At 47.2% G+C, this 12,978-nt stretch overlaps 1 protein-coding gene across 6 annotated transcripts in view; it reads right to left on the bottom strand.

The window, feature by feature from the left end:
* si:ch73-138n13.1 (trichohyalin) overlaps window positions 1–12,978 on the bottom strand; it is a 37,299-nt gene that overhangs the window by 16,638 nt on the left and 7,683 nt on the right. For all 6 annotated transcript variants that reach the window (XM_042320498.1, XM_042320499.1, XM_024417375.2 and 3 more), the window contains 4 exons: window positions 11,583–12,962; window positions 11,407–11,497; window positions 2,585–5,596; window positions 337–462 (listed from right to left, as the gene is read on the bottom strand). In XM_042320498.1, coding sequence (XP_042176432.1) covers window positions 337–462; window positions 2,585–5,596; window positions 11,407–11,497; window positions 11,583–12,946 — 4,593 coding nt within the window. In that variant the 5' untranslated portion in view covers window positions 12,947–12,962. The remainder of the gene's footprint in view (window positions 1–336; window positions 463–2,584; window positions 5,597–11,406; window positions 11,498–11,582; window positions 12,963–12,978) is intronic.

Here is a 12,978-nt window from a genome sequence, read left to right on the forward strand (position 1 = left end):
AACACACAACCTGTACACCCTACTGTAACACACAACCTGTACACACAGGTGTACACACAACCTGTACACCCTACTGTAACACACAGGTGTACACACAACCCACAACCAACCCAACATTTTTTCCAAATCACCAGGGTTTTCTGTGAGATTCAGCTCAAAAGTATAAACAATGATAAAACATAGAACTGAGGGGCTCCAATTGTTACCATGATGAAGCAGTGTAATTTCACTGCAGCAGAAGCTCATTTCTGAAACTTGCCCAACTTTGAGTCAGAAATGAGGTTAGTGTGTGTGTGTGTACACCTGTGTGTATAGAAATAGAGCATCAGGACTCACCCAGCTCTGTCCACCTCTCTCTCTATGTGTACTCCTGCTCCTCATCCTGGACAGGCTCCCCTCCACAGCACTGTCAGGCGGGGCTGATCTACGGGACACGCTGCGAGACCTCATCCGGTTCAGCTCCTAAGACATGGGGAGCGTAGAATGAAATCGAATGGTTGCTGTTACAGAACAGTTTACTAGCCTGCTAATATTGATATGCTGGAAAGTCTAGTGGTCTTACGCCTGGTTAACTGGTCTGTAACCTGATTGAAAGAAATCAGCGTATGAGGACCGTGTTGTATGCACGTGTATCCAGGAGACAGCAACCTTGCCTTAGGTTCAGTCTTAACGCCTCCTCAGCTAGCCCGAGCAGATTATTGTTCGTTCAAAATGGTGACAGAAATACATATACAAAAATAAACAACAACAAAAGGACAAAACCAAAGCACACTAAGAAAAATAACCCTGCATCCTTCTGGTTCTGCAAGCTTGCACCCTAATCATCTTTCCATTTCCTCCTCCTGTGGGCTTAATAAGGCTTGGCACAGCACCTGCCCCGGTCGGTGCTGCCCCCCGGGGCAGGAGTGTGGAAGTGTATCCTGGTAGTGTACTGCCCAACTGTGTGTCAACACTAAACCACCCCCCATAATCAGAACATTACACAAAAGCACATGTACTGGTTGAATTCATTGAATCCTATAGATCCTATAGGTTTTACTGCTAACCTACAAAGCATTACATGGGCTTGCTCCTACCTATCTCTCTGATTTGGTCCTGCCGTACATACCTACACGTACGCTACGGTCACAAGACGCAGGCCTCCTAATTGTCCCTAGAATTTCTAAGCAAACAGCTGGAGGCAGGGCTTTCTCCTATAGAGCTCCATTTTTATGGAACGGTCTGCCTACCCATGTCAGAGACGCAAACTCGGTCTCAACCTTTAAGTCTTTACTGAAGACCCATCTCTTCAGTGGGTCATATGATTGAGTGTAGTCTGGCCCAGGAGTGGGAAGGTGAACGGAAAGGCTCTGGAGCAACGAACCGCCCTTGCTGTCTCTGCCTGGCCGGTTCCCCTCTTTCCACTGGGATTCTCTGCCTCTAACCCTATTACAGGTGCTGAGTCACTGGCTTACTGGGGCTTTCTCTTGCCGTCCCTGGAAGGGGTGCGTCACCTGAGTGGGTTGATTCACTGATGTGGTCATCCTGTCTGGGTTGGCGCCCCCCTTGGGTTGTGCCATGGCGGAGATCTTTGGGCTATACTCAGCCTTGTCTCAGGATGGTAAGTTGGTGGTTGAAGATATCCCTCTAGTGGTGTGTGGGGGCTGTGCTTTGGCAAAGTGGGTGGGGTTATATCCTTCCTGTTTGGCCCTGTCCGGGGTGTCCTCGGATGGGTCCACAGTGTCTCCTGACCCCTCCTGTCTCAGCCTCCAGTATTTATGCTGCAGTAGTTTATGTGTCGGGGGCTAGGGTCAGTTTGTTATATCTGGAGTACTTCTCCTGTCCTATTCGGTGTCCTGTGTGAATCTAAGTGTGCGTTCTCTAATTCTCTCCTTCTCTCTCTCGGAGGACCTGAGCCCTAGGACCATGCCCCAGGATTACCTGACATGATGACTCCTTGCTGACCCCAGTCCACCTGGCCGTGCTGCTGCTCCAGTTTCAACTGTTCTGCCTTCTTATTATTCAAACATGCTGATAATTTATGAACATTTGAACATCTTGGCCATGTTCTGTTATAATCTCCACCTGGCACAGCCAGAAGAGGACTGGCCACCCCACATATGCTCTCTCTAATTCTCTCTTTTTTTCTCTCTCTCGGAGGACCTGAGCCCTAGGACCATGCCCCAGGACTACCTGACATGATGACTCCTTGCTGTCCCCAGTCCATCTGACCGTGCTGCTGCTCCAGTTTCAACTGTTCTGCCTTATTATTATACGACCATGCTGGTCATTTATGAACATTTGAACATCTTGGCCATGTTCTGTTATAATCTCCACCCGGCACAGCCAGAAGAGGACTGGCCACCCCACATAGCCTGGTTCCTTTCTAGGTTTCTTCCTATGTTTTGGCCTTTCTAGGGAGTTTTTCCTAGCCACCGTGCTTCTACACCTGCATTGCTTGCTGTTTGGGGTTTTAGGCTGGGTTTCTGTACAGCACTTTGAGATATCAGCTGATGTACGAAGGGCTATATAAATAAATTTGATTTGATTTGAGATGCCACTGATTCACATAGCCTATGTCTCTCCTTATGATACTGTTTCTTACCTGGGAGCCCTGAGATCTTCTCTGTCCTCTGGCCTCTACCCTGTGCCCCTGGGGCTCTGAGTCCTGGGGGAACCAGGTCTGCTCCATGGGGGACCCAGGGCTGTGGGGCTCTCTCCTGGGGAAGGATGGTTCACTGGGCATACCAGACCAGCGTCTCTCTGGGACCAGGATGGGGGCCGTGGCCCTGTCCTCCAGCCCGTGGAGGAGCTGCTCCAGGCTGGGTTTATTGGCAGGCTTCCTGGGTGGCTCTGGTCCAGCCATGGGCCTATCCACTGATTCCTCGTCGATGCTTAGCCTCTGCTCCCACAGGTCCTGCTGAGAGGGGGCCCACACAGTACTGGGTCGCCCCACTGCGCCCTCGGGAGCCCTCCTATAGCCACCTTCCCTTTCTGGAGAGTGGGGGTGGGATCTCACCCCATTACCTGGGTCTGAGCCCTGGATGCCAGTAACAGGGAACACCTCTCTAGTGGGCAAGGGTTGTGTCTCGGTCTGGGACCTGAATGAGTCTATGTCCAGGATACCAGGTCTGTAGTGGTCATCTGCCCAGGGAGAGGGCTGCTTCCATCGGACACTAGGGGAGTGGGGACTGCCTCTGGAGTGCAGGTCACCCAAAGACCAGCACCCAGAGTCTAGATCCAGCATTTTAGGTCTGAGAGGTAAAGAGTCCAGCACCCCCATCTCTTGGTTCTCTCTCCTCTGCCTCTCCATGATTCTCTGTCTCTCTGCCTCCTCTTGTATGGCTACCTGTCTCATCTTCTCCTGCTCCTCTCTCTCCATCTTTTCCCTTAGTCTCTGCTTTCCAAGCTCATGAAGCAGTTGTCTCTCTCTCTCATTCTGCTTCTGTTTTTCAAACTCAAACAGTTGTCTTCTCTCCATCTCCTTTATTCTCTCCAGTTCTTCTACCCTCTGTCTCTCTGTCTCTAACTCCCTTTTTCTATCCCTCTGGTTTTCCAATTCCTGTCTCTCAAAGTCCAACTGTTTCTGTCTCTGCCTCTCCAACTCACTCTGTTTTTGTCTTTCCAGATCGCGTTGCCTCTCTCTCTCCAACTCACTCTGTTTTTGTCTTTCCAGATCGCGTTGCCTCTCTCTCTCCAACTCTCTCTGTTTTTGTCTTTCCAGATCGCGTTGCCTCTCTCTCTCCAACTCTCTCTGTTTTTGTCTTTCCAGATCGCGTTGCCTCTCTCTCTCCAACTCTCTCTGTTTTTGTCTTTCCAGATCGCGTTGCCTCTCTCTCTCCAACTCTCTCTGTTTTTGTCTTTCCAGATCGCGTTGCCTCTCTCTCTCTAACTCTTGCACTCTTTCCCTTTCCAACTCTCTCTGTCTGTCTTCCTCCTGTTGTATGGCTTGCTGTCTCATCTTCTCCTGCTCCTCTCTCTCCATTTTCTCTCTTAGTCTCTGCGTTTCAAGCTCCAGAAGCTGTTGCCTCTCTCTCTCAATCTGCTTCTGTTTTTCAAACTCAAACATTTGCCTTCTCTCCATCTCCTTAATTCTCTCCAACTTCTTCTGTCTCTCTAATTCTAACTGTCTCTGCCTCTCCTTTTCAAACTCTTTCTGTCTCTCTAAGTCTAACTGTCTCTGCCTCTCCTTTTCAAACTCTTTCTGTCTCTCCAACTCGATCTGGCTCTCCCTCTGTAGCTCGTGCCATCGCTGTCTTTCCAGCTCTCTTTGTCTCTCACTCAGACTCTCATTCTCCAACTCATTGTGTCTTTCTCTTTCTAATTCTTGTAGCTTTTCCTTCTCTCTCTTTCTTGCATATTCTAACGGTTTCTGTCTCTCCATGTCCAGCTGTGTCCGTTTCTCCCTCTCAAACTCCTTGCTCTCCCTCTGCCATTCTTTCTCCCTCTCCAACTCTTTTACTTTCTCAAGGTCGACTTGTTTTTGTTTTTCTATTCCCAGCTGCTCCCTCCATGTCTGTCTGTCCCATGCCGTTCCTCTCTCCCTTTCCTGTGTTTGATTCCGCTCCATCAGTTCTTCTTGTTGTTGACCTTGGGAGCTTTTTCCAAAAGCTTCATCTAGAGAGGGGTTCCTTCGTACTTGTAAGACCTTCCCTTGAGAGCCCCATTGTCCAGACTTCATAGAGAAATTGTCAAAGGGAACTTCCACGTTCCCTCTCTCGGTTTCCTCGTCCCCAACGGATACAGCTTCCTGGATCTGACCAGTCAGAGCAAAGTAGGTGGCCCTGGGCTTGGGTGGCTGCTCATCTGCCTCCAGCATTTTCAACCGCTTCGGTGCTGCCACTTCCTCTCTCTCCCTCTCCTGTTCTCTCGGCTTCTCCCTGTCTACATCCATTTGCATCCTCCTCTCCGCTTCGCTCTGCCTCTCTTTCTCATCCTCCTTTCTCTCCCTCTCCTTTTCCCTTCCTTTCTCTACCTCTGCCTCCCTATCCATCTCAGTGGTATTCCACTTCTGCAGAACTCCAACCCTCAGGTAGTGTGGTCCCTGTTCCTGTTGGGAGGCTGGTGCTCTCCTTTGAGCCAAACTGAGGACTCCTTGGACTTGAGCATGCCTCTCCTCCACTGGCTCAGCCCTGGCTGACCGATTCCCCTCAGAACGCCTGGAACGGAGGGTCATGGCTTTGTCCTCGAGCTGAGCCAAAGGGACACTCTCACTAACGGCTCTCCTCTCTCCCACCGCTTGCACAGTGTCAAACAAGTGCTCTACAAGAAGTGGACTGGAGGGAGACACAGGCTTGCGGTAGGTGGCGGTGACCAGGCTGCCGTCGTTCTCCCCATCCCCAAGTTTGAGGGACACACTTCTCTTGGGACAGCCCTTTGTGGCACTCTGTGCCCTATCCTCCTCCATCACCAGCACGCTGTGTTTCTCCACCACATTCTCAAACAGGGCTGCTCGCACCGTCTGTGCCCCACTGCTGGGGCAGCTCTCCATCCATCGCCCTGCCTCAGTCAGTACTGCTGAATGGTCAGAGGTGGTCTGGGGGGGCTGCTCTTGTATGCCTCGGATGTCGTCATCCACCTTTTTTTGGTCACTGAAGGTGTAAACGGAGTCCTCCACCTAAAAATAAGTAATTTAGTGAGTTTGGTTACATTAAGTCAGACAGTCTGTGGGCACTTCTGCAATAATCCTTATGAGCACTGCCTTGACAAGTTGCATGTCATCTCAAATCAAGCTTTCTTCAATATTTATTCACTGGTTATTAATTTACTTATGAGTGCTCATGTCAATAAACTTAACTATGGATAAGAAATTGGTAAGGGGACAATTTTCTTATAGCTGAAAGTCAATATCATCTGCCATTGTCTTTCAAGAAATTAATTTCAACAGATACACTTAGCTGGTGGATAATACAAGATCTGGGAGTGAACGTGTCCGTTTGACAAATAGTCCGATTTGTTTTAAATATTACATAAGGACAGAGAAAGAGAGCGTGATACAAAGTGAAGTGACTGAGCGAGGCATTGTGTCTGGGAAGAAAGGGGATCCCACTCCTATTGGTTGGGTCCATAAAAGTAGGTGTGATGCTGATGTGGTAATCAAAGCCTCTCCATGTTGACCTTTACCCCAGTGCTTCACTCCCCGCATGTTTCATAACCAACACACAGAACCAGCAGAGATGACGAATGCCCCAGGTTAGGTTTCACAGTTCTTTGTACCTCTGTGGCAGTGGTGTTCCTTTTCGCTTCCATGCCCCATTTTCCTATGGGACATGCTTTCCCATAACTAGAGCAAAGACTGATTAGGAGAAAATGTTGTGTCCAGGTTGTTTGAGAGACGAATTGCAAAATCAGAATTTTCCTTGAACATAGTCCTTATAGTGGAAACGTTGCACGAAGATCAAGTTATTTTTGGGGGCTTACAGTGGCAAACACAGAAACTATATAAATACATAACATTTTCAAAAATCGAAACTAGTAAAAAAAACAATGAAATAAAGGAATATAGAGTGGGGCCAAAAAGTATTTAGTTAGCCACCAATTGTGCAAGTTCTCCCACTTAAAAAGATGAGAGAGGCCTGTAATTTTCATCGTAGGTACACTTCAACTATGACAGACAAAATGAGACAAAAATATTCAGAAAATCACATTGTAGGATTTTTAAAGAATTTATTTGCAAATGATGGTGGAAAATAAGCATTTGGTCAATAACAAAAGTTTATCTCAATACTTCGTTATATATCCTTTGTTGGCAATGACAGAGGTCAAATGTTTTCTGTAAGTCTTCACAAGGTTTTCACACACTGTTGCTGGTATTTTGGCCCATTCCTCCATGCAGATCTCCTCTAGAGCAGTGATGTTTTGGGGCTGTTGCTGGGCAACATGGACTTTCAACTCCCTCCAAAGATTTTCTATGGGGTTGAGATCTGGAGACTGGCTAGGCCACTCGAGGACCTTGAAATGCTTCTTACGAAGACACTCCTTCGTTGCCCGGGCGGTGTGTTTGGGATCATTGTCTTGCTGAAAGACCCAGCCACGTTTCATCTTCAATGCCCTTGCTGATGGAAGGAGGTTTTCACTCAAAATCTCACGATACATGGCCCCATTCATTCTTTCCTTTACACGGATCAGTCGTCCTGGTCCCTTTGCAGAACAACAGCCCCAAAGCATGATGTTTCTACCCCCATGCTTCACAGTAGGTATGGTGTTCTTTGGATGCAACTCAGCATTCTTTGTCCTCCAAACACGACGAGTTGAGTTTTTACCAAAAAGTTATATTTTGGTTTCATCTGACCATATGACATTCTCCCAATCTTCTTCTGGATCATCCAAATGCTCTCTAGCAAACTTCAGACGGGCCTGGACATGTACTGGCTTAAGCAGGGGGACACATCTGGCACTGCAGGATTTGAGTCCCTGGCGGCGTAGTGTTTTACTGATGGTAGACTTTGTTACTTTGGTCCCAGCTCTCTGCAGGTCATTCACTAGGTCCCCCCATGTGCTTCTGGGATTTTTGCTTACCGTTCTTGTGATAATTTTGACCCCACAGGTTGAGATCTTGCGTGGAGCCCCAGATCGAGGGAGATTATCAGTGGTCTTGTATATCTTCCATTTCCTAATAATTGCTCCCACAGTTGATTTCTTCAAACCAAGCTGTTTACCTATTGCAGATTCAGTCTTCCCAGCCTGGTGCAGGTATACAATTGTGTTTCTGGTGTCCTTTGACAGCTCTTTGGTCTTGGCCATAGTGGAGTTTGGAGTGTGACTGTTTGAGGTTGTGGACAGGTGTCTTTTATACTGATAACAAGTTCAAACAGGTGCCATTAATACAGGCAACGAGTGGAGGACAGAGGAGAATCTTAAAGAAGAAGTTACAGGTCTGTGAGAGCCAGAAATCTTGCTTGTTTGTAGGTGACCAAATACTTATTTTCCACCACAATTTGCAAATAAATTCATTAACAATCCTACAATGTGATTTTCTGGATTTTTTCCCCTCATTTTGTATGTCATAGTTGAAGTGTACCCATGATGAAAATTACAGGCCTCTCTCATCTTTGTAAGTGAGAGAACATGCACAATTGGTGGCTGACTAAATACTTTTTTGCCCCACTGTACTGTATTCACAAAGCTTTAAATAAGTTAACACCATCTTCAAATGTTGCTCAAACAAACAAACAGTGACCGTAAAACAAGACAGGAAACAAAAAGTACAAGCACTTACCAATCCCCCAGTGTTGTGACCTACCTCATCATTTAACAGGCTGATTCAATTTATCTATCAACATCTTTGGTAATTTGCCAGTAAACTCAGATGGGAATTAGTAAATTGCTGGAATGGTTCTCATTCTGTTTTATAGCAAACGATACCACTTTATTTTGTGTCACTAGCTAAGTTTCCTTCCAATTGGTGACAGATTTTCATGCATATATTCAAGAATCTGCATAAAAACAATTTGCATTTCCCACGAGAGATGCTTTTCCATCAATTTGACTTGTTGTGGATAAAAGGCTGTGCGTGATGACATAGTACACATAAAAATAACTTCTGCGGTTAAATTTCCATTAAAAAAATACAAGTGAAAAGGGTTTCCATCACATTTAACTCCACTGATGGTTTTCTCACGACAAAAAAGGATTGCGTTAAATATGCCCACTCTGGTATTGTGACGTGCGTCCTGACCACACATCATACCTACCACTTTGAAGATGCAAAATATATATTTTTATTGTGAAACAAGAAAAAAATTACAAAAAACTGAAATCCCCCCCCGAAGTCAATACTTTGTAGAGCCACCTTTTGCAGCAATTACTGCTGCAGGTCTCTCAGGATCTCTCTCTATAAGCTTGGCACTTCTAGCCACTGAGATTTTTGCCCATTCTTCAAGGCAAAACTGCTTCAGCTCCTTCAAGTTGGATGGGTTCCTGCTGGTGTACAAAAATCTTTAAGTCATACCACAGATTCTCAATTGGATTGAGGTCTGGGCTTTGACTAGGCCATTCCAAGACATTTAAATGTTTCCCCTTAAACCACTCGATTGTTGCTTTAGCAGTATGCTTAGGGTCATTGTCCTGCTGGAAGGTGAACCTCCGTCCCAGTCTCAAATCTCTGGAAGACGGAAACAGGTTTCCCTCAAGAATTTCCCTGTATTTAGCACCATCCATCATTCCTTCAATTCTGACCAGTTTCCCAGTCCCTGCTGATGAAAAACATTCCCACAGCATGATGCTGCCACCACCATGCTTCACTGTGGGGATTTGGTGACCACCAAATGTGTTTGCTTAAAGAAAAAAATAAGCAATGGCTTTTTTCTGGCCCCTCTTCCATAAAGCCCAGCCCTGTGGAGTGTACGGCTTAAAGTAGTCCTATGGACAGATACTCCAATCTCCACTGTGGAGCTTTGCAGCTCTTTCAGGGTTATCTTTGGTCTCTTTGTTGCCTTTCTGATTAATGCCCTCCTTGCCTGGTCCGTGGGCAGCCCTCTCTTGGCAGGTTTGTTGTGGTGCCATATTCTTTCCATTTTTTAATAATGGATTTAATGGTGCTCCATGGGGTGTTCAAAGTTTCTGATATTTTTTTATAACCCAACCCTGATCTGTACTTTTCCACAACTTTGTCCCTGACCTGTTTGGAGAGCTCCGTGATCTTCATGGTTCCGCTTGCTTGGTGGTACCCCTTGCTTAGTGGTGTTGCAGACTCTGGGGCCTTTCAGAACAGGTATATATCTTGTGACAGATCATGTGACACTTAAATAAAGTCCACCTGTGTGCAATCTAACTAATTAAGTGACTTCTGAAGGTAATTGGTTGCACCAGATCTTATTTAAGGGCTTCATAGCAAAGGGGATGAATACATACGCACACACCACTTTTCAGTTAACTTTTTTGAAACAAGTAATTTTTTAAATTTCACTTCACCAATTTTGAATATTAAGTGTATGTCCATTACATGAAATCCATATAAAAATCCATTTAAATTGGAGGTTGTTATGCAACAAAATAGGAAAAACGCCAAGGGGGTGAAGACTTTTGCAAGGCACTGTATTTGTCCTGTTTCACATATGTACAAGTGTGCAACCTGTACAAGTATGTGTGTGAAATGGAAACATGTTGTTTTGCATATCCCACTCCCCCTGAGACACCCTCAGAGTGGGGTCGCGGCCAGGGATCAGTCATTATTAACGGCGATGCTGGAGCAATTAGGGTTAAGTGCCTTGCTCAAGGGCAGATCAGATTTTTCACCTTGTCGGAAATTCGAACTAGCAACCATTACTGGTCCAACTCTTTAACCGCTATGCTACCTGCCACACATCATGATATTTATTTGAAAGCAGCATCAAGCTAAATCACTTTACACTTTCACCACCCTGTGAAGTTCATCATAACGTATTTCATCTGTAGCTTAATAAACTGCATGCTTTCCCAACTCGTAGTAGGAAGACCACACAACATGCCATCACGTGACTTCAAGTTTACTTCGATATAATGGTTATTATATCAATATTTGCAGATAAAAACATTTACACCGCCATTTCTTGTATAATTAATTATACCGACAAAAAGATCCCACCTTGTATTTTGTTTTGTCGACATTGGTCAAGTTTACAGACAACTTAGCTGTTTCCATCGGGCGTGTTGTGACATTTATCAGACATTTTATCTGTACTTCACTCACATAAAAAGGTTGGATGGAAACCTGGTTAATGAAGACCTGGGATTAAAAATCTAATTCGCATTTGGAGAAACAGCACCACTGTTCGTCGCAGCGCCTTTGTTTTTGTTTTGAAGTGAGGAGTGTCTGGCAGCGTGGTGTTTTGAGGTGAGGAGTGTCTGGCAGGTGAGGAGTGTCTGGCAGTGTGGTGTTTTGAGGTGAGGAGTGTCTGGCAGGTAAGGAGTGTCTGGCAGCGTGGTGTTTTGAGGTGAGCAGTGTCAGGCAGCGTGGTGTTTTGAGGTGAGGAGTGTCAGGCAGCGTGGTGTTTTGAGGTGAGGAGTGTCTGGCAGCGTGGTGTTTTGAGGTGAGGAGTGTCTGGCAGGTGAGGAGTGTCTGGCAGTGTGGTGTTTTGAAGTGAGGAGTGTCTGGCAGCGTGGTGTTTTGAGGTGAGGAGTATCTGGCAGCGTGGTGTTTTGAGGTGAGGAGCATCTGGCAGCGTGGTCAAAAAAAATTGCAGTACATATTCTGCTGTTCTATCTTATAAAACAGTGTTGGTTGTTTGCAGTAACTTCATTGTTGTTGTAATATCGCAAACAAACATGGCAGTTTCACCAAGTAAGGATTCTAGCTTGAACTGTTACCTCGTTGCTTGCCTATCATAGACAGTAGTGTTTCAACTGGGTTTGCCTGGTAGGCAGAGGAGTTTGAACAATTCTCACTGCAATCCTACACCAAACCACCTACACCAGATTAACCTAAGCAAATCCCAGAGCCTCTCTTACCCTCCTTTGAGGATCAGTGTCACTCTCATGGCGGTCTGTTGCCTCATTGGGGGAGGGAATGCCGAGGTCTGTGGACCTCTCAGAGCCAAGCCTGATGAAGAGAAACACACATATCACATAAGACATGCCAATGGGAGAAACATAAAAGGACTGATAGTGTGGTGAGGAGCTCCTACCTTTTGGTCAGGTCAGGGGGCAGAGGGTGGGACTTGAACTGTGGTTTAACAGCAGGGGTCTGGGCTGGTGGTGAAACAGTATCTTCAGTAAGCTTCCTGGTTCGCTGGTTAACAAAATCCAATGTTACATCTGCCTCTTGGATGGGCTGTACTGGAGAGTTAGACCCTGGTCTTTGGGCAGCAACACGGAGAGGAACCACAGGAGAGGAAGAAGAGGAGGAATCAAGCAAGAGACTGATCCGTCTCTTAATGCTGCCTCCACCCTTTCCCTCATCATCCTCCTCCTCCTCTTCTTCCTCTGTTTTCTTCTTTCTCCCTCCTACGAGGGCTGAGGGCTTGCTGTCTGGGGCCGATGGTGTAACATTGGTCCCCTCTGCTCCCTTCTTCTTCTCTGTCCTCCGTAGCGGTTCCACTGGAGTGTTTTCCTTGCTGTCGGTCTTGGCAGGTCGGCCGTGGTGCAGCGACAGGCCAATGGACTCAAACTTGGAGGTGAGGTCGGCTGAGAGGGGACGTCTCACTGCCCAGCGAGCAGCTGGGGTGGGCGACTCAGCCTGAGTGGGAGAGGGCAGGAAGATGGCTGACACAGGTCTGGGCCTGGAGGCTCTAGACTGGGATCGGAGTTGAACTGTGACCTTGGGCCCTTCATCCCCCTTCCTTTCCTCCTCATCTTGCCCTATCTGACTGAGGAAGCCCATAGACTTGGCTCTGGTCATAGAGGCTGCCCCAGCTCTGATACTGGATGCTGTTTTGTTCATTTCCTTCTCCGGTTTGGTGGATCCGGACCATTCTGCTGAAGGCGGTTTCTTAGGGCCCCGTGAGTGGAACAAGCCTGCCGCAGCTGGCTTCTGACGTCGCACCGGTTGGGAGGGAGTTGGTTTGCTGGGGTCCCCAGGGGTTAGAAGAGGGGCGGGTTTGAAGGGCTGGGCTACAGGCTTCGTGGTTTGTCCCATGCTCAACTTATGAGAGGGTTTGTAGGAGTTAGGAGCAGGACAGCTGGGGTTGGTCGGCCCTGGCCTGTGTTTGCTGGTGACATTCGGCTGCTGAAGTTTTGGGGTGATGGGTGAGTCAGGTTTGTAAGAAGTAGGGCGAGTGGGCACTGGTCGGGGGTTGGTATTAGGCTTAGGTGCAAGTATGGGCCGGATGGTGGGGTTTTTCTCCACAGTGAAAGGTTTGGGAGTGAGCCGTGGTTTGGGTGTAGGGACAGGCTTACTAGGCTCTGGAGTGATGATGAGGGAGGCCTGGGTGTTGGAGGGACCCTCCGTGAGGCTCTTGTTGCTGGAGTCAGACAGAGGGCTGAGGTGCAGTCGTCCCCCTACACCAATCCTTTCCACCTCCCCAGTCTGCACCTCCACTTGTGCAGCCATCCCTGTGGAAAAACACCTAGGGAGAGGAATGT

This window comes from Oncorhynchus tshawytscha, linkage group LG04 (assembly GCF_018296145.1).
Source record: "Oncorhynchus tshawytscha isolate Ot180627B linkage group LG04, Otsh_v2.0, whole genome shotgun sequence".
NCBI classification, from domain to species: Eukaryota; Metazoa; Chordata; class Actinopteri; order Salmoniformes; family Salmonidae; genus Oncorhynchus; species Oncorhynchus tshawytscha.